The 27,941-nt window shown below is 45.5% G+C and overlaps 1 protein-coding gene and 1 pseudogene across 1 annotated transcript; both read right to left on the bottom strand.

The window, feature by feature from the left end:
- Positions 1-1,497: 1,497 nt before the first annotated feature.
- AP5M1 (adaptor related protein complex 5 subunit mu 1) lies at positions 1,498-27,473 on the bottom strand. Its single transcript, XM_066629816.1, has 8 exons — positions 27,403-27,473; positions 16,347-16,995; positions 12,101-12,328; positions 9,771-9,910; positions 7,936-8,021; positions 4,952-5,067; positions 3,388-3,484; positions 1,498-1,696 (listed from the first exon to the last, which is right to left on the bottom strand). The coding sequence occupies exons 1-8, from the start codon at positions 27,471-27,473 to the stop codon at positions 1,614-1,616; spliced, it is 1,470 nt and encodes a 489-aa protein (XP_066485913.1). The 3' UTR covers positions 1,498-1,613.
- LOC136638424 (5S ribosomal RNA) lies at positions 9,618-9,739 on the bottom strand (annotated as a pseudogene).
- Positions 27,474-27,941: the final 468 nt, after the last annotated feature.

Raw genomic sequence — 27,941 nt, 5'->3', positions numbered from 1 at the left:
GTGGCTGGGAGACAGCTGGATGCTTGTATTCCCTTTGCCCTTTCATTTCAGGTCATCATTGCTCCTTTCCTTAATGTGTGGCCTGTTGGTTGCTTGGATTGCAGATAGGTCTGAGATGAGGGTGGGCATTGGTGTAATAGTTGCTAATGATTACAGAGCTACTGATGGCTGCCTGAACCATGGGAAAGCAGCAACAGTTCCCCATGAGGTTCTGAAAATGAAAGAGGCTTGAGAAGGGGTTTTGTCCCAGGTGCAGAATTATAGGTTCTCCAAGCATATTTTCCTTCCCTCTTATTTTCACTTCTTCTACCCACCACAGAAAAGCTGCACAGAAGCAAAAGGTAGAGAGGTGTTATTACAGAAAGTAGGCAACAAATTTAAAGACTCACTGAAGGAGAGGGGTTGGTTTAAGCTAAATGATCCAGAGGTGTCTGTCTGCAGAACACTGAATCTGCGTGGGCTGCATTTGAGGGCTTAAACACATAGCTCGTCCTGCATCATGGCAGGGGTGGATGAGACGGCCTTTGGGTACTCCGCCCCACTTCACCCTCCATCCGGCTCTATAGGTGAGCAGGGTAGACTCATGAAAATGATCAGGTGCCTGCCTCCACAGACTGAAACACTGCACAGGTATTTATCCAAATGGTCTCATGGACATTCAAATCCACAGATGAAAGCAAGCAGGTCTGAAGTACTACATAAGGTTTAGGAGCCATCTAGAAATATTGTCATTTAATTCCAAGTTTGGGGCTGTGTTGCCCACCAGGGCTCAGGGTGTCATGTGAGACCCATCATCATAACAGCAACAGATGTTACCACACCTGAAGTCTGGGGGAACTTCACAAGGAATTCTCATTCTGTAGTATTCAGGGTGTGGAGACATCAGAAGGAACATAGGTTGCCTTTACATCAATTCAGACCCCTGGTCCACCTAGTTCAGCATTGCCTGCACGGACTGGCTGTAGCTCTCCAGGTAGAGAGATGGCTTTCCCAGTCCTACTAAGAGATGCTACCAGGGGTTGAACCTGGGACCTTCTGCATGCCAAGCAGGTGCTCTTCCACCTCATCACATGGCTGCATCCCATGCTTAGACAGGTCGTAGTTGCTCAGTGGCGAGGGAAAGGTACTCAAGTATTTTTTTTTATATTGCTATTTCCATCTTGTTCTTTCTGATTTTTACAAAGAGTTTAGTCAAAGACAGATGGGGTGATACTTAACGGGCACTATTAGGGGAGAAGCAACAGGGCTGTAAGACCAACATGAAGACCACCTGCAAGAGATTTTTTTCTGCTTTCACTCCTGTCCAAAGCATCCTGCTATCAAAGCTTTCAGAAAAGCAGGACGGCAATTTGTGCAGCATTTATGAAACAGTGTTAATGGAGGCAAGCTCACAATCTGTTTGTTTGGGCTATCCAAGAACTGGATGATGAGAAAGCACACGGAAGAACAACAAATGCTAGAATCAGTATATTTTATTTTATTTTAAATCAAGTAATTTGTTAACTTCCAAAGCAAACACAGACAAACAAAAAAGCAGAGACTTGGGTGACACACAGATTAAAAACTTTTCAGTAAATTTATTTTTCATTTCTAGTACAAAACGGAAGGAAAAATTAGAAAAGTAAGGTTCTATACACAGCAGGTGCTGGGGCTTTGGAATTCCAGATGTAGTAATCTGAAGAGACCACTTCGCGGGCTGAAATAATTATTAAAAAACAAAAAAGTCAGAATAAACTAGAATAAGCCTTAAAAATCAAGAATTTTTATGCAATCTTATAGAGGAAAAATAATTTTAAAAACATTTATTAGCCATTTTTCTAAGACTCAATCCAGCTTACATACATACATGAAAACCAAACTATGGCACAAAACGGCTCACCAATCACATCAAAAGCTAAGCAGAATGGGGGCATGAACATGAACGAGGGGGGGAGTTCTGCACCTTGAGAAGGGAGATTTGTAATGGTTCTCTCCCTTTGCATGGACATAGCTCAGGCTATGCAGGACTTTTAAGGCAAGAACTAGCCCCTTCAATAGAGCCAGAAACACACTGTAGTGAGGGCAGTTGGTATAAAAAAGGTCATGTATGGAACTGTCCCTCTTCACCCCAGCAATGTCTTTTGTTGTGGCAGATGCTGGTGTTTCTTCTGCATCTTTTTAGATTGTGAGCCCTTTTGAGACAAGGACTCATTTAGGGCCCAATCCTATCCAATTTTCCTGTGCTGCTGCAGTTGTGCCAGTGGGGTGTGCATCCTATGGTGGAGGGGCAGTCACTGGGGCCTTCTCAAGGTATGGGAACACAGCTCTTGCTTTGTGGCTACACCAGAGCAGGAAAAGCTGGATAGGATTGGACCCTTAGTTATTTGGATTTTGTCTGTAAACTGCTTTGTGAATTTCCATAATAATCCTAACAGAAGTAGTAATAATAAATGTTGTAGCCTTTCCTCGTAAGGGGGGTATCCCAGCTCACTACAAAATAAGTCGCTCTCTTCTGTATCTTTTCCAGTTCCACTACTGTAAACAGTATATATAGATATAGGTGCTACATCCACATTTAAGAGCAGCCAGCCAAACCCCAAAGCTCTCCTTAAAAAAGCCACCTTGGCTTGCTGCAGGAAGGCCACTGAAGAGGGTGCAAGCTGGGAGGAAGGAGTTCCAAACTGTGACTCCAGCACAGAGAAGGACCAGCCCATGTTGCATGCTCAGGGGGAACAGCAGTGGCATCTGCTCATTGACTGAAAAGGAAGTTGATAAGCACATGCATTTTGTGGCCCCTTATGCTAACAAAGACAGACCTAAATGGCCTAGGATCTGTTTAAGGACTACTTTCTCCTATATGGTCCCTCCTGTGCACTCTGACCAATACCAGAGGACCGCTTATGGAAATGCCATGGGAGGGTACACAAAACCTGGCTATTTTAGATGTGGTGCCAGTGGTGTGGAATGCCCTCTTGAGGGACATCAATCCACAGCCTTGTGGACTTCCCCCTCCACAGCCAAAGGATGTGGCTTTCTGGGAGACTTTTGTGGGAAACACTAGAATTTTTTTCTGCTGCCACAGATGTCTCTTTTCTTCTGTTTTCTGCTGTTTTGCTTTCTTGTTGCAATTTTTGTTTCAATTAGTGCTTTTATCACTTTGATTTTGATTGTTTTAATCTTTTGTTGTTTGCCACTGTTTTGGATTTTTGTAGAAGATAATTTTTCATAATAAATACATATTTAAAAATTATTTCATAACTTTATAGGACATGACTAAAGACTGTATTTTTACATTCAAATTTATGGTACTAAAAGTTAAATTTTGCTAAAAAAAGTGTTAACATTTCTGTTTCCTAAGTGTGTTGTGTTGTTTCAAGTGAAATATTGCCACAGATGAAGCCCACTCACCTGTACTGATCTTTGGTTTTCCTGAAGAAAAGACCTGAATGGAATGCTGGTCTGTGTAACATCCAGTCAGCGTGAAATCCAGGATTCTAAAATAAAGCTGCAGACAGCCAAGCAGAAAACGGTTAACAGAGATGCACAGACTATTACTCCTGCTGGAGAAAAATACACTGCTGATTTACATGTAATCCTCACACAAGAATGGCCCTGGCAGCCAAACACGGCCACAGAAATTGAGAGAACAAGAGTAAATGACAATGATGCCACTTTAGACAAATGCCACCTCAGCATCCTCCAGCCTGAGATCTAATGTTACGTCAATTGGCTCCAACTGGACCGGCATTACCCACTGACCTTTTGCTAGGATGGATCTGTGAACACTGTGACCCCTACCTAACTCTCTCCCTAGATGGTCCTGCCAGATGCAGCCTTCCAAATCTTTGGAGTTGGACGACAAGACCTGTTTTCGGTTTCAGAAAGCTTAGGCTGGTACTGGCTGCTGCTGCTGAAACATGGTGCTGTAATCAAGGCTGTGATTCTATTTGGATTTCATGCCATTTTGTTTCCAATATTCTCATTTGTATTGGAAGCCATGTTGGAGGCACTGCGAAAGACTGGCAGTCAGCACAAAGCTACGTGAATAGAACAGATTTCTATTCTACAGAAGAGGCACGTTTGCCAACATACACACCCCAGCAGGGACTGGATTTTATTCACAATGCATTTGATGGCTCTTTTTATAGGAAAACAGTTCTTATATTTACTTCCATCTCCAGCAGTTAGTTTGCTGAAGTCAGGGGTAGAGAAACTTCAGGTGTGTGTGTGTGTTTACTAGAGACTCACACAGGGGTCCACCAATCAATGCCAGCGCAAAATAGTGGCTGAGGGGAATGGACATACAATTCTTTGGAAATGAGCACATGCGCAGTCCAGGAGTTTGTCTTCAGTACCAGAACTGAGCTTACCCAATCCTAGTCCTCCCCTCCTCCTCCCAAAATGGGAATCTGAAACCCTCACTACTCTACGGCAAACCACCCAGACACCTAGCAGGAGATCCAAACTACCCCCTCCTTTCGCTTAAGTTAGCGGCAGAATGAAGGTTTTCCAAGTGTTTGTACTAAGGAGTAAACATAAGGCTTCTTCTACCCCCTCTAAACAGAGATTTCAAAACATGCTGGGAATAAGACAAATCTGTGCAGTGTTTTTTATGTGACAATTCTTCTTCTAGTCATTTTTGATCCCCTATTTTGTAGGTTACCCAAGACCAGAAGCATTGGCTCTCACTCCCCTCATACCATACTGGTGCCTCTGGAGAGGGGGAAAGTTGGCCATCTAATAAGAACTGAAAGTGCCACCCAGCAGCAGGAAACAGGATTCCATCAGCACCATTCATCCCCCTCTTGTTCCCCAACTTCCACTCCTTCACACTGAAAGCTTGAAGGATGCTTCTGCATGAATGTTGGGCCCTGGGTGTGCCCATCACTTGGGGATGCCAACCCTGCTTTCCCAGGGTTGGATCACTGAGTAAGAGAAGATGAAAAAGATTATGCTTCAGAGTGTGGCTTACTTTGATGTAGGTGGTGCCACCTGCACACATGGGATCCACTGGCTGCTGCTGGCTTGCTGGACCAAAAGCAAGAGTCCCAGATATGGAGATTTCCAATGACCTGGGAAATTTTTGCCCTTGAAGCGAAAAAGAACATTTTCTATAAAGATTACAGAGGGACTCAGGATTCGCTTGCTAATAGGACTAAGTACTCCAATAGCACTTCTCCTAAAGTAAACTAGTACATTTAGGGTGCAATCCAGACTTGCCCTTGAGCAACTCCTTGAGAGTTGGCTGGGCTGGCGCTCGGCTGACGCAAGGCTCTGGGGAAGGGAGGAGGACGCGTTCTGGGGCGGGGGGAAGAATGTCCCCGGGGGTGGGTGGAGAGCAGGAGGCAGGGCTTTGATCTGGCTATTATGCCAGATCCTAGCCCCCACACCCGAGCAGCATGGAGTGACTTCAAGCCACTCCACTCTCCTCGGACTTATGCCACCTCTGGAGGTGGTGCAAGTCTGAGGAGACCCATAGGGGCTGCAGTGGCTTACCCAGGGTAAGGGGAAAGCCCCAAAGGCTTACTTTTGGCTGAGCCACTTTGCAGCCTTATCTTGCACTGGGTAAAGTGCAAGCCTCTTGGTTTGCCTATTCCAGTGCAAGATAAGAGGGTCGCCCAGAAAGTAATGCACCACATTTTTTTCCTCAGCCTACAGTAATGGTACGAATGCGAAACTTTAGATATACATTATTTGAATTTTCAAGAGTGCGCACACAAATTTTTGGTTTCTTCAGACAGATAGCGTAGCTGCAGCAGTGTTTCGAAATGGCGTCTGTAAGTGATGTACGTTACAAGCAGCGTGTCGTCATTGAATTTCTCACTGCGGAGAAAGAAACTGTTGGGAACATTCACAAACGTTTGTGTACAGTTTATGGAGAATCTGCAGTCGACAGAAGTACGGTTAGTCGCTGGGCACAGAGGGTGAGGCCATTAGAAGGCGGTTCGGCAGAGCTCCAAGATTTGCAGCGTTTGGGGCGGCCATCCATGGCTGTCACACCTGACAAGATGCAGCTTGCTGATGTGCTCATTCGCGAGGAACGACGCATAACGACTAGGCAGTTGGCGCTGAAGCTGTCAATCAGCAAAGGAAGTGTGGATGCAATCATCCGTGCTCTTGATTACTCAAATGTGTGTGCACGATGGGTTCCGCGCTGTCCTACGGTGGACCACAAATCTCTCAGAAAAAACATTTCTTCTGAGTTGCTGAAACCTAGCTCCCTCAGACTTCCACTTGTTTGGGCCATTAAAGGATGCCATTCGCGGAAGACATTTTGAGGATGACGAAGAGGTGATTCGCACAGTGCAGAAATGGCTTCGTGACCAGAACAAGGAGTGGTACCGACAGGGCATACATGCCCTTGTGTCTCGCTGGAGGAAGGCCATAGAACTGGACGGAGATTACGTGGAAAAATAGGGAGTGTAGAAGAAACATCATTCTTTCTTGTGTGTAAGTTTCATTGTGTTCAATAAATAATTGAACAGGCTCACTTGGGCTTTTCATCATAAGGCAGTGCAGAACGCATCCAAACTGGCGTCCTCAGCTATTTCCCGTTTCTTTTTTACCTGCGGCAATGGTTATGTTCCAGCTGCTCTGGAGGCATTTAAGGGAAAGATTCTTTCCCTGGTCCTTTATGGCTCTCCCGTCTGGTATAAGGCTATTACCCAACCATTAGAACGCATTCAAGCCTCCTTTCTGCGGAAGATTTTGGGTTTACCCAGGTGTGTTCCCTACTCGGTTCTGTGTCTTGAGGTGGGGTTAATTCGGCTAAAGACGACTGCTTGGTTTAGATTACTGAAATTTTGGTTTAGGACTTTATTTAACCCTACCTCCTCTGGTCTAATGCTCCAATTATTGTCGGATTCAGTCCTGCCATTAGAGATCACTGATCTTCTAACCAAGCTCAAGTAATAGGGCTGGACACTGCAGAGCTAGGCATGATTGGGTGTGATGCTGCTTACAGAATCGTCAAAGAAAGAATTCTTGACATCGAACAACAAGAGCTGTTTAGTGCCGCCAGAACCACATGCTCTCCACTCTATCTCCATGTTCCAATCAGTTTCGGGAAACTGGCCTCCTTCTTTTATCACCTGGAGTGCCCACAGGCTCGGAGAGCATTCACACTTGCAAGATGTAATGCTCTTCCATCAGCCGTGTTATCGGGCAGGTTCAGTGGTATTCCCTACTCGGAGAGGAAATGCAAGTGTGGTAGGGATTGTATTGAGACCATAACACATACCCGTTTCTACTGCCCACTTCATGACGTCTCACGCAAGAAATATCTAGGCCCTTTGCTAACTAGGATGCAGGGCTGGGAGGACTCAATCATGCTTCAGTCTCTCCTTTCCACATCTGACTCTGAGACCCTTGATAGGGTCGCTGCCTTTTTATCTGGGGTAATTGCCAGGCAGAGCTCTGGAACTCTGGGCAGTATGTGAGGAAAAGACTGATGTCTATGTTGCGGTGTCTTTGTATATTTTTGTTTTGTTTTGTTCTTTCTCTGTATTTTATGCCAATAAAGGTCTACTGAACTGAACTGAACCGGCCATAGAACTGGACGGAGATTACGTGGAAAAATAGGGAGTGTAGAAGAAACATCATTCTTTCTTGTGTGTAAGTTTCATTGTGTTCAATAAATAATTGTTGAAGAAAAAAAATGTGGTGCATTACTTTCTGGGCGACCCTCTAATAATAATAATAATAATAATAAACTTTATTTATATCCCGCCCTTCTCCCTAAAGGGACCCAGGGCGGCTAACAACATGTAAAAAACACATTTAAAAACATAAATTAAAACAAATAGCAGATAAAAACATTAAAAACACATTAACAGAGAGGATTGGATTGATAGAATTGCGCTGACAGTTGCTTAAATACAACAAGTTGGCCTCACTGACTCTTCTTTGCAAACAAGTTGCCCTTCTCAGTATAGAAAGAAGAAAGATATTCCTTACCTATGACCCAGACTAGCAAACTTTTCTCTTTTGACACCTCCAGCTGGCCATAGCTGACTTTGTACTCCAGGTGCGTAATGGGGCCCCTGTCAGTGAGAGAAGAAAGCCCTGCTTAGAGATGCTTTATTACATAATGTATGAGAGACACAGCAGCACACTCTTCCTATATGACAGTGTTTCTCAAACTTCAAGGGAGTTCGAGCCCTGCAATAAGTCCTAGAGGGGCAGGGGGAGGAGGCAGCAACGCGAACCCTAGGATTGTGTCGCTACGGGGGCTGCAGGGGCTGGACTTTCCAGAGCCTCCTGTAGCCTCCCAGGGATGTGGGGAGCTCTGCGTGAGCATCTGTAGGGCTCCCCAGGTCTTCAAAAGTGAAGGCAGAGCGATCGCACTCCACCTCCACAAAACTGGAAGTGGTAATTGCTCCGCTTTCACTTTTGAAGACATGGAGAGCCCTGCAGACGCTTGCGCAGGGCTCCCCGTATCCCTGGCAGGCTGCAGGAGGCTCTGGTAAGTCCAGCCAAGCCTCTGCAGCCCCCTTAGTGATGTGATCCTGGGGATTGCGTTGCTGCCTCCTCCCTGCCTCCTTGTTGCTCCTGCCCCTTAAGGGGGTAGAGGCCAGGGCCTTCAGGCTGGACGTTTCGATGCCCCAGTTTGAAAAGTCCCGCTATATGAGATGGGTTTGTTGCAAATTAATTGTATACACTGGTAAGTGGCAGAGGGTGTAAGCATTAGCCTTTGTCATTCAGGTATAGGAAATGGCTCTGTCAGTTGTAACAGCAGGACTAGTTGGGGGGCATCTTTTCCTACATAAACCCACCTCTTTCCATCATAGCTGGGTTTGCACTCTGGAAAACAGGGACTGCATTCATAACTCTGGCCCATCATTGCCCCTTGTAATGGGCAGGATTAAAATGGAAAGCCTCGGATTAAGGTCACTGCTCTGAAGTTGTGCACAAACAGGGTATCATGGTAAACAAAGCAGCTGGCTGCCACCAGATCTTAAAATTAACATAGCTTGAGCTAACCAGGTAAATTATGGTTGTTCAAAGGGTGAAGCGAGACAGATAGGCTGAGACCAAGTCTCAAAAGGAAGCCCAGATGAGTAAAGCGAACATGGAGGGACGGCTGGGGAGCCAAGAAAAGTTTGGCAGAGTCAAAGAGGCATTGTGGAAACAAACAGTTGCAGAACAGAAAGCAGAACCTGGAAAGGTGCTTTCTTAACTAAAAGGGGAAACTTTGATTAGCTAAATTCATTCATATAGGTATAACCTAACTATCCACGGATTTTTCACCTGCTGCTTTATTTCAACGCAATGAGAAGGGCCTTTAATTTAAAGGAAAAAAAGCTTGTTATCTGGTGTGCTCCTTGGGGCATTTGGTGGGCCGCTGTGAGATACAGGAAGCTGGACTAGATGGGCCTATGGCCTGATCCAGTGGGACTGTTCTTATGTTCTTAACAATAACCTTGTTAATGCGGAAGAGGGCAACTGGCAGACGATCCATCAATCACTCTCAACAGGTGCTTAGAACAGTTTCAGTCTGAGGCAAGTGGTTTTTTTTTTTTTTAAAAATAATACATAATATTTTTTAAAGTTTGCTCCAATAACAACTTTTACCTATGCCTGAGAAATGAAACGACTTTGATGATTGGCAACCTTCAGTCTCGAAAGACTATGGTATAAGCCTACAGCACCCGGTATTCCCAAGTGGTCTCCCATCCAAGTACTAACCAGGCCTGACCCTGCTTAGCTTCCGAAATCAGATGAGATCGGGCATGTGCAGGGTAACGACTTTGCCACTTGCAGGAAAGAGAAGATTCTATTTTTACTCTTACTTGTTGAAAAAGGGAATGCGAGCCTCACAGTATTCAAAAGTGTTTTTCACGCTCTCATGAAGTTTCAGGTGAATGGTGAACTTCCACTGAGATTCTTCTTCTTTCAGCTGGTAAAACCCCAAAATAGGCGGCACCGGCACCTAGGACAAAGGAAGGAGAGAAAGAGAAAAATTCTTTATGCTCCTTCTCTAAAATCTCTCTTTTTTTGTTTTATTGATTGCTGGTCTATGTTCCTTGGTACGTTTGTAAGCTGCCCTGAGGCTTCTACAGAGGTGTGTGACAGAATGTAAATTCCAAAATAAAACAACATTAAAATGGGATGACAGCTTCCTGATGTCAGATGTACACTCTCTGATTGCTAAACAGCAAGATAATAAGGCAGAAAGTGCTTAATTCTAATGGAAAAAAGGGAATTAACAACTCATTTGCAAGCTAGATTCTCTAAACCACTGATCAGCAGGGTGTTGGAAATATTTCTAGGATGAAGGCCAAAAACTTGCCTAATATCACACTCAAAGCATGTAATGAGCTAGAGGACCATTGCTAAGTTGAATGTTCTTTTTAGAGTCACAGACTAGGAAGGGATCATATTCTGCAATGACAGGCCAAAAACTACTGGATGGGAAGGTGTGGTGGCTAATTGGCCTTCCATTTAAGGCAACATGGCAGAGATGAGCCCACAAGCAAACTCCATAGCTATTAAGGCGAAGTTGAAGGCAAAAGTATTTCTATAGCTAATAGGCCTCCCGAATTGGCCTTTTCAGCCACACTAGATGCTATTCCAGAACCACCTTTCAGAGCGCGATACCAGAGTCTTTTGAAACTGAAGGTTGCCAACACACAACTAATAGGTAACTTCTCTGTCACCTGCAAACTTGGAAAGTGTGTCAGGTAAGTGTGCCAGTGACCCTCTTTCATGAGCCGTATCAATTCCTGTGGCTGCAGGATAGGGAAAAGACCCTGAAATAAGTACTCTATGACACTCCCAAACCCCAAACCAAGAAGGTAGAATTCTTCATTCCAACCAGGGTTGGAAACCAGAAGCACTTCAGAAGCAGCCTTATGCTGACTCTGACCAATGGCAGGGGCCACAGCAGAAAGGGCATTCAGAAGTCCCCAAGGTCAATCTGGCAGCATCTCCAGGTGGGGTTGAGAAAGACCCCTCCCTAAAACCCCCAAGAGTCACTGCCAGTCAGTGTAGACCAGGGGTCTCCAAACTTTTTGGCCAGAGGGCCGCATCAAATATCTGGCATGATGCTGAGGGCCGGAAAAATCTTTTAAATATAAAATTTATTTAAATAAATTAGAGATGGAACTTAGATGAGTGAATGAATGAATGAGATCATTCATTCAACCTCTCTGGCCCTTGAGCACCCTCCAGACACAACCAGAGCATAGTTCCAGTCATGTTTGGCCAAGTGGGCCAGAGGTTTTCAGGGGAAAAGAGGCTGGCCACGGGTCGGAGAGAGGCTCGCCACAACTGGCCCCCAGGCCGGGGTTTGGAGACCCCTGGTGTAGACAATAGAGGGATAGTCCAGTGGATGGACTAAAGGTCCATCTGACAGCCCAATCCTATGCATGTCTACTCAGAAGTAAGTCCCATTAGTGTCAATGGAGCTTACACCCAGGAAAGTGTGGATAGGATTGGGCTGTGACTCTGTAAGCTTCATATGTTAACTGGTGAGATGTTCACTGCATCTCATTCAGTATTGTCTATTATGACTAACAGACACCAAATGTGTGATCCTCCGCCACTGAAGTAATGTCTCTGCACCATCATATCCCCCAGACTGCAAGTTTTCCTCTGCCTCCACTTTCCCTTCTGGCCAAGACACCAACCACAGCTAGCCTGCCTAAGCTTCCCAGGTGGAGCCTCAAATGGCACCTGGTCTGTCAGATATGCAGAGAAGACCTTTCACAGTCACTGTAATGAGTTTTACATAATATTATTTTAAATTATTTTGCACATAATTATTACTGTTTTCATGAACTGGGGTGGGTGTGTTGGGTCTTTGGGGGGGGGGTAGACGAGTCCCAACTGGGCGGCTGAGCCTTTGAATGACCAAGGTTCTCAATGAAGGTTTTTCGAACTGAACCGGGTTATAGTTTTGAAGGTAATATACCCTCAGTGTGCCCCCCATCCTCATCTACACCATTATTGCTGCTGGCACCTTGTTTATCTGGGTCAGAGGATGGGGCAACAAAGAGACATTAACACTAAGGAGATGAAGTCACAGGGCCAGAAGTCCCTGGGAGGATGAAGGCAAAGATATGCCATGTCGACTCCTGATGTCAGCCACCACCTATCTTTATAAATAATGGATCCTTACCTGGGAAGTATAAAAGCATAGATTGAACACATCTGGAGGAGGTATTAAAGGGAATTTATAAGGTCCGCTGAAAGCCGAGTCATCTGTTACATCAACACTACTGGAGGTCAGAACTGTAGAGTCAAGGGATGTAACACACGGGTGGACCAGGATATCCTGAAGAGGTGAACCATTGGCAGGGAGATTCAAGCCGATAGTCACTTTGGGAGCAGCACCTTCGATATCACACTTCAAAGACACAAGCAGAAGGTCTTCAAAAACATCTCAAGACAATCCCCATACCTAAGAGAACTGGAAGAGGTTTCATTGGTGGATGGTGGTCTATTTGCAGCTTTTAAGAATACTATTTGTTGACACAGCTATAATGGTATTTTGCACAATGCAGCAGCCTTGTAAAAACTAAACAGTTCTGAGTCTGGTCAGTGCATTGACAAAAGACTCTCTGGGAACTCTACAGACATAGCCTTATGTTCCATGGAAGAAATGAGAGATACAAATTCATTGCTAAAGATTTATATCTCGTGTTTTGGCCCCCAAGAGGGTGCCCAAATCAGCTAACAACAAGAACTATTTGCAGGACAATTCATAAAAATTAATAACATACTGTAACAAAATTAAAAACACAATGAAATTAAAAATAGTACACTACGACAAACAACAGAATAAGAAACTACGAGAAACTACTCGTAATAGCAGAGAGTGAACATAACTGCAAAGTCTGACCTGATGCTGAAACAATGACCGGGGGGGGGGGAGTTTAAAGTAGGCCTAAATGTAATAATCAGTACAGACACAAGGGTAGGTTCATTTAGCTATCTCTGTGGCAGCTGCAATTGCATTTAAACACTTTTATTACCAAATATGAGGCACACAGGCTTGAACAGACAGCAGTTCTTGTTGCTTACCAGTGAAGGAGTCCAGTCTTCTCCCAATTAAAAAGAAAATGTGGGATGTAGTACATTAGTTTTCTCATTATTAACTATGTCAGAATGCAGGAAGGAAAGCAAAAGAGCAATTCCTTTGAAACAGGAATTGAAACAGGGTCTACAGGTTTTCCTGGAGAAAGCAGAAATCGAATAGCAGCCAGATGGCCTTTTCCTTTAATTTAACAAGATAAAATTGTTTATTGAGTGACTGGATATCCTAATGGCTTCTTCTGCTCTTGGATTTTAACGTAATGTAATTAAAGAGATTCGACATCCTAAGCTTACAACTGTAAGCATATCTGCAAGGAAGTAAGCCCTCTGAATATAGGGGCTTGTAGTTTTGAGTAAACAGGCTAAAACTGGGCTGTTGAAATGCTAACATGGTGATTGCAGGAGTCTGCCCATCTGTTAAGAGCTTCACTAGAGCTTTTTCCCAGGTGCTTTTATCTTTTGAGGTGAGGTGGAAGAAAGGGCCCTTTCAGTGGTGGCACTCAAATGAAGGAACTCATTCGAAGGACATGCTCACTTGGTGTCTTTGTTATCATCCTTCAGGCACCAGGCAAACTCCATCCTGTTCATGTGAAATTACAAGTGCATTAAACTGCTTTTTATGCTCTTTGTTCCCTCCTCCACCTCTTTCCAACTGGAACATACTTTCAGGGCCAGCTGCCTTTTCCCCTTCTTATCTGCTCTTTTTTTGCTCCATTGTGCCTATTTTTAGCAGCATTAAGGCTTTGGTAGAAAGAAAGGACATTAATACAGTAATGAATATAAATGGTAAATGTTACGTTCTTCACTGGATACATGAATTCCAAGTCAAACCACTAGTCTGTCCACCCCAGTATTGTTTAACCACTAGGAGCTCTCTAAAGTCTCTAAAGAGGCATTCCCAATCTTGCTACTGGAGGTTCTTTCAACTGGAGTTTCTGGTGACTGAACAGAAGCCCTTCAGTAGGTAAGGCACACATACTAGCATTGGTCTATGACCCCTCCCTCTTCTACTCATTAACATTTTTATTCCATGTTATCAATTTGACTTATAATAAAGGTGTACAGGACAACAAAAAGAGAAGAATTTCTTTGTATTAGCCTAAGGGCACAATCCTAACCCATTTTCCAGCACCAACATAAGGGCAATGAAGCTCTGAGGCAAGGGAACAAACATTTCCTTAGTTTGAGGAGGCCTCCATAAGTGCCACCCGACTGCAGAATGCAGCACATGTCCCATTGACACAGCCATGCCAGCACTGGAAAGTTGGTTAGGATTTGGGCCTAAATGTATGTACAAGTATCCACAGAAGCTTGATTTTGTGGTTCTGTTCATAAATAAATGGAAGCAATTGTCCAATTATTGTCTTTCGCACTGTTGGTCGTTTGTCATAACAGCATCAAAACAGTTTATCACACTTCCACTCCTTCATGCTTGGGAGCTTGTTGTCTGGCAATATTTTGTATAGAATGTTCCTACTGCAGTAACCAGAGAGACTATTAGCTCACAATCTTTATACTTTAAACCAGTGGTGCTCAAAGTTTTTGGCAGGAGGGCCACAACATCTCTCTGACTCTGTGTCAGGGCCGGGGAAAAAAAGAATTAATTTACATTTCAAATTTGAATAAATTTACATAAATGAATATATTGGAGAAGGAAAAAGAATGAGTGTATTCAATCCAGTTTATGATTCCATTCACACTAATAAGGGGGGGGATCTTCATGCCAGTTTATGATCTCATTCATACACACAAATGTAGGGGGTTCTTCCACACTTTCACACACATACACCCACTTGCTTATCTGCCCCCTCGCTCTCCTTCCCTCCCTCATTTGCTTGGGTGGTATGTGCTCCTGCCTGGCCGCCCAGCTGCATGCCTACCTACCTGCCTGCCTACCTAACTGCCCTTCCTCGCTAGCTAGGGCAGCATGTGCTGCTGCTGCTGCCTGCCTGGCCGGCCCAGCCAACCAGCCCTCCCTCCCTCTGAGGCATGTGCTGTGGGCTGGGCTCCCCTCCCTCCCTCTCTCTGTCCTGCATTCCCCTGGCTCAGGTTTCGGGAGGGGAGGGGAGGGGAGCAGAGCCCAGCCCAGTGGAGCCCAGCCCAGCCCATAGGCAAGGCAGGAAGAGACCAGCCGGCAAGCGCACAGGGTCTTTTATAGTGGGAAGTAATGCGTGACCTGCAAGTCTCACATTACCTTCCTACTATAAAAGTCCCTGCACAAGCTCTGGGCTTGTCTTTCCTTTGCTGCCCCTGAGCTCAGCGGCAGCGAGAGAAAGCAAGGTGAGGAGCTGGTGTGGTGGGCCAGCGTGGGCTGGGGTGAGGGCCGAGTGCCCATTGGAGATGGGGGGACCCCCTGGGGCAGGATGGGGACCCGCAGCAGGCTGCAAGTGGCCCACAGGCCGGGGTTTGGGCATACCTGCTTTAAACGTTTGCAATATATATAAGCCAAATATAAGTAGAATAGCAAAGGTTCTAAATTTAGTTTCAAACCTGTAACTGTATTTGTAATTCCATAAAATGGTAAAACATCCCTCTTCTTGCCTGTTGATCAGATTCAAATCATGGCTCCATTGTGAAGCGCAGTCACTGGCCTTCTCCATTTAAATACAACTGTAAATAATGGTTTGAATTTAGAACCCAAACCATAGTTTAAGATTCCAAACACATACCAAACATGGTTTATAGTGGCATTTGCTCTTACCTTTGTTCAGTTCTAAAATTTTGGTAGTATAAGGGTCTCCCCAGGCAAAGAAACACCAAAACTCTGATTTGACAAAATCAAACACTACATCAAACCACAGTTAGTACAACCCTTGACTGCAAAAGCACTTCAAGCCATGTTTTTTTATTCTGGTTTGCTGACTGATTGCAAACCACGGTGAACCAATTCAGACATCACACCAAGACACAGAGTCATTTCCTTAAGTATGGTTTCATGCGATGTGTAAATTGAGTTGCTGTCCCTCTGCTTAACCTATCACATGGGGCTATTATAAGAGTAAATGGCTAAGTATTGCATGCCAAAGACGATACAGTGAAAAATGATACAGAAACGATAAATATTAGTAGTGAGATCTTTTCACTATTATATAAGCTAGCAAAAAATAGGAGCAAGGTATGCAAAAGCATAACCGTAAAGTGAGATTTTCATTCTGGTTTAGCTCATACATCTAAAAAAAGCAATATCTTCGCTCTGGTATGCTGAAGTATTAAAAATATTAAGTTCAGCTTCCCCATAAACCAAGATAAAAATGAGCTGAATTTTTGCTTTTCCAGGTGCATTCATGTGTCAAATAGGTTAGAGAGATTTGTGCTGAAAATTGTCTCACCTTGCAAGTTACAGTTCCGTAAACCTGCCACATGTCTGCCATATCCCTTTTGTCATACTGCACAGACTTGACTTTTTCAATGATACAGGCATTAACTTGAGGCTTTCCCTTGTACAGGCTGGTTCTCCAAGCAGGTGGTTTCTGAGGGTGGTTACTTGGAGCAATGTGATGGTTTTCCAACAAGGAACTGTTCAAGTTCGTGTCCAGTGGGGTGCCCAGAGGGCAGGCCTGCATGAGCAAGCTCGGGAGCTGGCCAATCTTGCCACTCCTCTCAGCATCATTCTTCTGACTAGAGTTCATGAAGGCCAGCAGCCCAGACAAGAAGGCAAACGTGTGAGAAATCCCACTGATGCTAATGAGAGGAGGGCGCACCTTTAAGGACTGCTCAACCAGTGGGAGACCAACATAAATCAGTCCGCTCTTACGAAAGGCCACAACAGGCCAGAGGTCTCCTCCTTCGGTCTGAAGGGCATACACAGAAGTCTTATTGATTCGGGAACAGCCATCCCTTCGCTCAACAAAATTTTGGTCTTCATCCGCCAGCCTCAGTTCAAAAAGCAATGCTTTCAGGAAAGGTCCGTCTTCTGGTACAGGTACATAGGTCTCTCCATTGTGGAATTTTGCTCGTTTTTCAACTGTGGGGTAACGTCTGTAACAAGCAGGCAGAAAAGCAGATGTTAATATCTCAGCTAATTAACAGCTCAGGTTGAGGACCATGAAACAGAGTGGGTGTCAACAGGCAGTTTTCACAATGGAAAGAGGTAAAAAGTGGTGTACCCCAGGGATCTGTCCTGGAACCAGTGCTTTTGAACCTGTTCATAAATGACCTGGAGACAGGGTTGAGCAGTGAGGTGGCCAAGCTTGCAGTTGACCTAAACATTTCTGTGTGGTGAAGTCCAGAAGAGATTGTGAAGAGCTCCAGAAGGATCTCTTCAAACTGGCAGAATGGGCAGCAAAATGGCAGATGTGTTTCAATGTAAGTAAGTGTAAAGTCATGCACATTGGGGCCAAAAAAAATCAAAACTTCACATACAAGCTAATGGTTTCTGAACTGTCTGTGAAAGATCAGGAGAGAGATCTTGGGGTGCTGGTGGATTAAAATCTCAAATCACATAGACGAACAAGCCTAGAATCTCAAATCACATAGACCAGGGGTCTCCAAACTTTATGGCCAGAGGGTTGCATGAAATATCGGGCGCAGTGCTGAGGGCTGGAAAAAAATTTAAATATAAAATATAAATAAATAAATTAGAGATGGGACTTAGATGAATGAATAAATGAATGAGTGGGCTCATTCACTCAGCCTCTCTGGCCCTCAGAACACCTTCCAGATGCAATCAGAGCACAGCTCTGGTCATGTTCAGTCGACAACAGCCCCTGATAGGCTTTCAGGGGACAAGAGGCTGGCTGCGGGCTGGATGGAGGCTCACTGTGGGTTGCATTTGGCCCCCGGGACAGGGTTTGGAGACCTCTGCCACAGACGAACAAGCCTTGCTGAGGGAGAATCAGCAGGGCTTCTGTAAGGGTAAGTCTTGCCTCACAAACCTTATAGAATTCTTTGAAAAGGTCAACAGGCATGTGGATGCGGGAAAACCCGTGGACATTATATATCTGGACTTTCAGAAGGCGTTCGACACGGTCCCTCACCAAAGGCTACTGAGAAAACTCCACAGTCAGGGAATTAGAGGGCAGGTCCTCTCATGGATTGAGAACTCGTTGAAGACCAGGAAACAGAGAGTGGGTGTCAATGGATAATTTTCACAATGGAGAGAAGTGAAAAGCGGTGTGCCCCAAGGATCTGTCCTGGGACAGGTGCTTTTCAACCTCTTCATAAATGACCTGGAGACAGGGTTGAGCAGTGAGGTGGCTAAGTTTGCAGATGACACTAAATTTTCCGAGTGGTGAAGACCAGAAGTGATTCTGAGGAGCTACAGAAGGCAGAATGGGCAGCAAAATGGCAGATGCGTTACAATGTAAGTAAGTGCAAAGTCATGCACATTGGGGCAAAAAATCAAAACTTCACATATAGCCTGATGGGTTCTGAGCTGTCTGTGACAGATCAGGAGAGAGATCTTGGGGTGGTGGACAGGTCGATGAAAGTGTCGACCCAATGTGCGGCGGCAGTGAAGAAGGCCAATTCTATGCTTGGGATCATTAGGAAAGTTATTGAGAACAAAACGGCTAATATTATAATTCTGTTGTACAAATCTATGGTAAGGCCACACCTGGAGTATTGTGTCTAGTTCTGGTTGCCACATCTCAAAAAGGACATAGTGGAAATGGAAAAGGTGCAAAAGAGAGCGACTAAGATGATTACTGGGCTGGGGCACCTTCCTTATGAGGAAAGGCTACGGCGTTTGGGCCTCTTCAGCCTTGAAAAGAGACGCCTGAGTGGGGACATGATTGAGACATACAAAATTATGCATGGAAAGGATCAAGTGAATAGACAGATGCTCTTTACACTCTCACATAACACCAGAACCAGGGGACATCCACTAAAATTGAGTGTTGGGAGGGTTAGGACAGGCAAAAGAAAATATTTTTTTACTCAGCATGCGGTTGGTCTGTGGAACTCCTTGCCACAGGATGTGATGATGGCATCTGGCCTGGATGCTTTAAAAGGGGACTGGACAAGTTTCTGGAGGAAAAATCCATTACGGGTTACAAGCTATGATGTGTATGTGCAACTCCTGATTTTAGAAATGGGCTATGTCAGATGCAAGGGAGGGCACCAGGATGCTGGTCTCCTGTTATTTGGTGTGCTCCCTAGGGCATTTGTTGGGCCGCTGTGAGATACAGGAAGCTGGACTAGATGGGCCTATGGCCTGATCCAGTAGGGCTGTTCTTATGTACAGCTTGGTTAAAGTATTCACCCAGTGTGTGGCAGCAGTGAAGAAGGCCAAGGCCAATTCCATGCTTGGGATCATTAAAAACTAAAATAGCCAATATTATAATGCCATTGTACAAATCGATTATATGGCCACACCCAGAGTACTGTGTTTAGTTCTGGTCACCACATCTTAAAAAGGATACCGTGGAAATGGAAAAGATGCAGAAGAGAACCACCAAAATGATTACTGGGTTGGGGCACCTCTCGTATGAGGAAAGGCTACAGCATTTGAGGTTCATCAGTCTAGAAAAGAGATGCTTGAGGGGGAACATGGTTGAGACATACAAAATTATGGATAGAGGAATCATCTTTGCCCTCTCACGCAACACTAGAACTAGGAGACACCCACCAAATTGAATGTCAGGAAAGTAAAGAAAATATTTCTTTACCTTAATTAGTAATTAGTCTGTGGAACTTCTTGCTGCAGGATGTGGCAATTGTATCTGGCCTAGATGCTTTTAAAAGGGACTGGACAGATTTCTGGAGGAAAACTCCATCACATGTTATAAGCCACGATGGATATGTATAGTCTGAGATTAGTTGGTCACTCACCATGAGGGTCAGGTAGGAAATTTTTTTTGTCATCCTAATTGGCCGTGGATGGCAGTTTTTTCTGCCTACCCCAGACTGACAAAGGAGGGAAGGTGTGTTCAGTAGGTTTCATGGTTTTTTTCTTTTCTTAATTGGTCACTTGTGTTTCATGAAGTGGCCCAACTTAAACCCAAGCCATAGTCTGGTGACTTTGTTAGGGGTGTGTGAGGGTAAATAGAATGCCAGTTGCAAGGGGGTGGCAGAAAAATGCTAGTATCTTGTGGTCTTGTGTGCTCCCTGAGGCATCTGGTGGGTCATTGTGAGATACAGGGAGCTGGACTACATGGGCCCTGGGCCTGATCCAGCAGGGTTCTTCTTATGTTCAGCACATCAAATGGTATTGCTATGTGCCCAAAACTGGACTCAAAGCAGTGTTCTGAAAGCATGGAAGATCACTCCATCTCTGCCAGCCATCAGTCTGCATGGCTAAATATATGACACAAGACCGACTCCCCATTGAGCCAATACTAAGTAGCTGGCTTTGGCACAACAACCTAAACTAGTCCAACATTCTCCACTAGGTTAACATATACCGAGTTCATACCCTCACCAGGATGCTGCTCCAACTCACATACCTTCACATGGTATGCAAAAATGCATGGCTAGATTCACATTATCTTTTTTAAGGGGGAACAATGGCACAAGTCAGAGATTGTATATATAGACCTGTCCATCAACCACCCACCTTACAAATGATGGGGTGTGCATGGAGAGAAGCCTTGCAAGACTCATGACCTCATACCTCTCAGTGATGCCAGAGAAGTCATGAACCATCTTCTGGGAAACCTCAAGTCCTTCCCAATCAAGCAGACAAATCATTCAGGCAAAAAGCTGGAGTTCCTCATTACCCTGCCCCCAGGAGACCACATCTAAATGTTAGAAACGAGGGTTTATATTTTCTGTTTGTTTGCTTGCTTTGATTGGGTGACTGACCACCTTTCTGCACGGTTTTGTAGTTAAGTCCTCCCTTATTCAGAGGGGGAAAAGAAATATCAAACCCTTGGAAAATCAACAGGAGAGCCAGAAAACCATTTTTTTTTTTTAAACAAATGGATTTAACTACTATGGTATACAGTAATTATTTTTAAAAGACTCCACTGTCAGAAGCTAGACTTTTCCCCCCATAATTAATTTAATTTCAAAATGTCAAGTTGACAGTGTCACTTTAAAGTACAGGAGGAGTGAACAAAAGAGGATAATTGGCATTATGTGGAATCGATGTTTGAACCTAGCATGGTAGAAGGTTTTTATTTGTTGTCTCTAATTCCCTTTTTGGCTGAGGGATGGTTGAAGTGTTCACAAGTCAATAACACAGACTACAATTACTGCTGCACCTCAACAATCGTGTACAGACTTTCAAAACCAGCGTACTGTATTCACTTTATATTTCTCTTTGTAACCCTCCCTAAAGTTCACGTGAAAGCAGCAGAGGCCTGGGGACAAAGATGGTGCTCCGGTTCATATATTCACCAGATATTTGCCTGCTGGAGTGGTAGTGTGAGCCCCATCCCTCCTCCAGTGCCCACCTCCTGCAATTGCTCCTCCTGTGAGTGCTCCTCCAAGGACAACTCCAAGAACTAAGTGTACAGCCACTAAGTGTAGTTCCCTATGTGGAGCATCCTATGCATGGAGGACCGGAGGGACCCTCGCTACCACCCTAGGTTTGATAATTGGATAAACAATTATCAAATGGAGGTGCATCCAAAGTGATCAAGTTATCAGAATGGAAGACTGGAGAAGAACAATCTGACTCCAAGTGCCAGTTTACACAATAAGTTTAACACAAAGGCAACCTGGCATAAGCATCTCACTGACTTGCACCATTGCCGATACAGAGAGACAAATCACCATGCTGTGTTCAGCAAGGCACGAATTATCTCACCTCTGTGCTTCTAACAGCTGCCCACTAAAATAAGTTCTGCAGTTCTTTGAACCATGGCAAGTGGTCTACTGCCCTCCAACAAGTATGCTGAGCCCCAGCTTTCCTCTTAACCTTAGGATCATAGGAGTTGGGTCCTCTAGGTAATCTAGTCCAACCCTCTGCTCAATACAGAAATCTCTAACTAGAGCATCCTCAACTGACAGCTGTCCAGCCTTTACTTGACCTCCAAGCCCACTGTGGTAATTGCTTCAAACTACTCTCACCATTAAGAAGTTTCTTGTAAAGCACCACAAAAAGAAGTCCATCTCTAGTGCAGCAAAGAACAAATCTTTGCCCATTCCATGCGACAACACTTATGTCCGTGTTGGGGGACAAATTATCCCCACCAATGAGTAGTTAACTAGCTTGAAATAAAGTGCAGGTATTACTTTTCATGCATTGGAGATAGTTCTATTAATGCAGCCTAAAACTGCATTAGCCTCTTGTGCAGTTGCTTCAGAACACTGGCTCGTGTTCAGCTTGTAACAGATTGCAATCCTGACATCCTCCGCATATGTACTATGGCCAAGCCAGGTACCCCACAACCCTATAGCTCAGGGTTTCTCAAACTGTGGGTCGGGACCCACTTGGTGGGTCACGAGCCAATTTCAGGAGGGTCCCCATTCATTTCAATATTTTATTTTTAATCTATTAGACTTGATGCTACCATGGGATGTGACTGCATTTGGGGAAATGTTACAGACCTGTTCTTTTAACAAGCTACTATGTACTTTCTTTTAATAATGATAGTCAATGGAACTTACATCTTGGTAAGTGTGGGTAGTATTGCAGCCTAGGATAGTTAAAAATGTTTCTGCCTGATAAAGTCGATGTTAAGGATTGGAGAGGAACCTTGGGTGTGTCCCAGGGCAGAGCAGGGTGCACAAAGACCAGCAGACACAGCAGAGTCCTTGAATTAGCTGATGTATATTAGACCAAGGGGGTTCACACAAAGAGTAGTCAAAATACAGTCCAGGTCATAGACATAGAGTACAGCAGTCCAGTTTTACCTTATCCAAATCAGTATCCACAAATCACAGTTAGTCAGTCAGTCAGTCCAAGGTCTTTCACAGCACATACACACAGTTATCAGTTTGTCAAAGTCTCCGGCAGCAGTATCACAGTTTAACACCTACTGCACTGTTGGAGCTGCAGACTGGGGTTTAAGTATACTGAGCACCCAATCAGATTCTGCTCTGTTAACTAGGGTGTGGCAGGCTCAGGTGCAGAGTAATTCTGCTGACTCAGTGTGACTCAGCTGCCTGCAACTTTCCATGAAGCAACTAGTTAGCTTTGTCTCTGGCTCTGCCTGGGCAGAGAGCCAACAGTCACTTCTGGTGGGTTCTGACAGATTCTCATTCTAAAAAGTGGATCCCAGTGCTAAATGTGTGAAAACCACTGCTATAGCTGCACATTTTTTTTTGCCTAAATATAGAACTTTTATTTATAAAATCCTCAAGGTGGCTTAGAAAAATAATATCAGGTCAAACTGAATCATTTCAGCCTAGTTTTTTAGTTGATCACTGTAATTTTGAATTTTATCCCTATGTTCTGAGGTGTAATGTATTTTTCCTAATCTTGTGACATATGCAAATCTAATAAGGATTCCCTCTTCATCCAAGTAATTGATTATAATTGATTAAAAACTTCTCCATTTAAAATACTTTCAATAAAAGTTCAAGAGTACCAGGCCCAGACAGAACTCTGACACCCTACTCTCAACGTCCCCTCTAGACTGAGGAGTCATGGACTAGCACTCTTTTGAATAGTTTTCCAGTCAGTTAATCCACCTGTGTTATCCATGAATATACGTAACATGCATCTGACCAATTTGTTAACCAAAATATCTTGGGGATTTTTGATAATGCTTTGCTGAAATCAAGATAAACGACATCCATAGCATTCCCACAATCTACTAGTCTAGGAAACCAATAAAAAAAATAAGGCTAATACTGACTGGTTTAGAATCCGTGCTAGTATTTTCCCTAATAATCAGTAGATAGACTACAGTAGTCTGTAGTCTTCTGGACAGTGACATAGCTAATGCACCTGGTTTCCAGGGTAAAAGAAGCTTTTGGAGCTCTCCAGCAGCACCTTCCCCTCGCCTAGTTACTGGAGCCTTTAAACAGGGACTTCTGATTTTCACAAAAACTGGCAGCATTGAGCCCAGGGCAATGCCCCCCTGACCTCCCCTTTGCAATTTCACTGCTTCTGGATCCTCCTTTCTGAGGATTGGTAACCCAGCAAGAGCTAGCTCATCTCCTGTTTTGTGGCACCTCAACAATTCTCCAGGATTTCTCAGAGACGATAGACACCCCCTTGCAGCTGGGGAGGAGGCAAGAGATTAATCCAACTGTGGAGATCTCCAAGCTGGAGCCAAAGTGCTGTGCCAAAACAAGCCCCAGTCCTCTGAAGCATACTGCAACTGCAGGCATGACACCCAACCCCTCTTTGGCTACAAGCTGCGAGGAAGGTTGGGGCTTGTTTTGGCACAGTGCCTCTAAGGCACTTGGAGCACTTTGGAAGCATAATGCAGTGGCAGAAATGATTTCCTGGACTCTCCTCCCCAGCTCCAAACTTGGACTCCAGGATTCCCAAGCTGAGTGTATGCAGAGAGAAGTAAATGAGAGACTCCCGTGAACCAAAACATCTCACCTGCTATGATTCACTGCACTGGCCTTGCCTCCTTCCTGTCAGCCTCCACTAGGCGTGGGCAAGAGTGGTACACCAATTCTGCTGAGTGGTTGGCAACCTTCAGTCTCGAAAGACTATGGTATAAGCCTACAGCACCCGGTATTCCCAGGCAGACTCCCATCCAAGTACTAACCAGGCCTGACCCTGCTTAGCTTCCAAGATAATATAAGATCAGGCATGTGCAGGGTAACAGTCTGCTGAGTGGGTATGACAGAATCATTCAGTTATTCCAGGCTCATAGTACAGGCTGCTCATTGCATCTCTGCACGAGTCACTGTTCTGCCTGGTCTACCAATCAGCCTCATGTGCTGGACATTACCAAATTATCCAACCACACCTGACAAGCACAGACCCTCCTCCAGGATAGGTGCTTCTTGCACCTCTAAACTGTTCTTCAGGAGCAGTGATTTTCAACATTTTTCATCTTATGGCACACTGAAGAAGCTAAAATTGTCAAGGCAGACCATAAGTTTTTTTTACAACTGACAATACCACAATGCTGGCTGCGGTCCCCAACCCCCCCCCCCATGGCCCTACTAATATATGACTCTCTCCCAAACTCCCATGGCACACCAGTGGCACAGTGATTGAAAAATCATTCCAGAGAATAGGCAAGGAGTTCTTATTGTAATTGGAGAACAGTCCAATCACTCCTGAGATGCAGTAGAATTACTTGCCCCTGGTGTGTTTCCAACTTTGTATGAATGATTCCTCCCTTCCAATCCTTTGACACACCTAGGACAGAAAATCTTGTAGAAACAAAACATGGATTCCACCAAGGGCAGGGTAGCACATAATTCTCATTCTTACAATGTAGGTATAAAAAGTGGTGGGTGCCTCCAGTGTTAATTCAGGGGAAGAGGGAGTCTGTCACAGCTATGAGAAATTTGGGAAACATCAATTTAGACTGCAGACTTTGACTCTTCATTCTAAATTAGTGTTGTTCCTGCCTGTGTTTTGTGGTTGCAGCATCTTGGATCAGAAGTGTTCCAAGGCTTGTTAAGAATGACAATTCTGACCCAAGGCTTGTAGATACCCCTTCTTGGTCTTCCATGTGAGCGAGGTGCAAACTCCACAAAGAGAAACATACACCATAGATAACAACACTGAAACAGGGATATACAGTATAAAGACTGTCCCAAAAGGAGCCTCCCATTTCCTACAACAGATGTTGGAGCCAACGAACATACCACCAAAACGCAACCTTGTTGCACATTGCCCATCAGCAGCTACACAAAACAGCTGCCTTCAGCAGTGGTGGTGTTCATTAACTGATGGTCCCATCTCACACAGGGAAAGTCTGCTTCGTAATATGGCTGGGGGCAAGCAGGAAATTTGCCACTGGGATGTCAACTCCATGGTAAAAGTTAACATATAGACCAACTTTTATACTGGCATGAAACCGACAGCGGAAAACATAACACAACATCAGACCAAAAGTCTGGCATCCTCTTCCCTACAATGGCATTAGTTGCTCCTGGTTAGTCAGGGCCTGAGGCAAAATACCTCCCCTGCTGTTGCCCCCCAGCAACTAGTATTTAGTGGTATATTGCCTCTGAAGCTGGAGGTTCCATAGGGTCATCCTGACCAATAGCCATGGATGGCTGTGAATTTGTCTAATTCAGCATTTCTCAACGTTTGTATTTGTCACCGTATCACTTTGCATTGTCCGCCTATTGGAAATACCACTGGAAGTCACTGGCAATGACATCGTCACCAGTTAGTTCGGGATTGGGAGGCCAGACACAATGCGACAAACACTGGTAAGAGGCTCAGGGCTCTTTTCAAGCATGCCAAAAGAGCATGCCAGAACTCTGCCTGCTAAGCTGAGCCTCCTACGACTGCTTGTCGTGTTGCGTTGCTAGTCTCGCTGCCAGGTGGCAGGGGGGTCTGGGAGTCCTGAATGTACCACCAGAATGTACCACCAGCAACCACCTCAATTACCACCAGTGGTACAAGAACCACTGGTTGAGAAAACACTGGCTGCAATCCTGTCCACGCTTACCTGGGAATAAGCCCTGTTGGGTAACACTGATAAGAGGCTCACAGGGTGGACTGGAGCGCTTTTTCTAGCACAGAAAAGCATGCTTTGGAGCTCTGCCTGTGGAGTTAAGCCTCCTACTGCTGTTTGTTGTGTCATGTTCCTGATCTTGCTGCTGGGCAGCAGGTATCCAGGAGTCCTGTGAGTACCACCAGGTACCACCTCAAGTATCACTGGTGGTATCTGGACCACTGGTTGAAAAATGACCTAGGATTTAGGGATATGCAGTGGATGCGGAAGCAGAGCCTCCCGACTGGAGTCCTTCGAAAAGCACTGCCAACTGTGAGGCATGGGGTAGGAAGGCCGGTGAGGCAGAGTTTAAAAAGTGCCTTTGCCTGTGAGGCACAGGATGGGGACACAGGTAAGGCTGAGCCTCCACAGTGGAGTCCTTCGAAAAGCGCTGCCACCTCTGAGGCATGGAGTGGGGAGGCAGGTGAGGCAGAACCTCCCTACCAGAGTCCTTTGAAAAGTGCCGCTGCCATGTGAGGAGCCCAAACACTCACAACCCACGTGCTTCCCGTGCATGGGTTGTGAGTGTTTGCGTGCTTCACACAGCGGCGGTGCTTTTTCAAAGAACTCTGGTGAAGAGAACGCAAGATCATTAAGAAAAAAGATCATTAAGAAATATTTTCTTTAGTCTATCCTAACTCTCTGCTTCACCTCACATGGTGGCGGCACTTTTCAAAGGACTCCAGTGGGGAGGCTCTGCCTGACCTGCCTCCCCACCCCGCTCCTCACAGGTAGCGGTGTTTTCCGAAGGACTGGTGGGGAGGCTCTGCCTCACCTGCCTCCCCACCCACAGCACCTCCACTGGACACCCAAATCAGTGGCCATCACCACACCTTGTGGAGGCCAGTTCCATCATTGTCGGAAGAGGCCCTTCTCCGCCTTGGCCCCTCGGTTTCACGGGGCATGTTACCTGGAAAGCAGGAGGGCGCTGCCCCGGGCCCCTTCTTCGTGGCCGACAAGCCAGAGTCCCCGCAAAGCCATGTCGCCGGGGCGGCTATGGGCTCAGCATGCCCGTGAGGGACGCACAGGTGCGGGTCCTCCTCAGGAAAGGTGTGAAGACGCTTCCTTGACTCGGGGCGATGCCAGGGCCTTGTTGGCGGAGGTGGGGCGGTGCACGGGCTTCCCTCACGACAGGGCCGGCCCCACCACTCAGGCCCACAGCGGAGGCTTCTCCCCACGAGGGGGGGGCCCTCCTGGCAGCCCCCCAGAACAAGGAGGGTGGCTGAGCACCCAAGGGCCTCCAGGTGGGGCACCCTCGCACCCTGAGGCCCACCAGTGCTGGGGGCTGCCTAAGTGGCTACCCAGGCAGGCGGCCTTCCCTCCTCCTCCCCTCCCAGCTCCCTCAGCGCCAGGCCCGGCCCCCCGCCTACGCGAGGCCGGTGCTTCGGCCGAGCAGCCTGACAGGCGTCGGAGGCGGGGCCCGCTCGCAGGCTCCGCGCAGGAGCAGGA

This window comes from Tiliqua scincoides, chromosome 1 (assembly GCF_035046505.1).
Source record: "Tiliqua scincoides isolate rTilSci1 chromosome 1, rTilSci1.hap2, whole genome shotgun sequence".
NCBI classification, from domain to species: domain Eukaryota; kingdom Metazoa; phylum Chordata; class Lepidosauria; order Squamata; family Scincidae; genus Tiliqua; species Tiliqua scincoides.
This window is presented reverse-complemented; position numbering and strand designations above follow the sequence as displayed.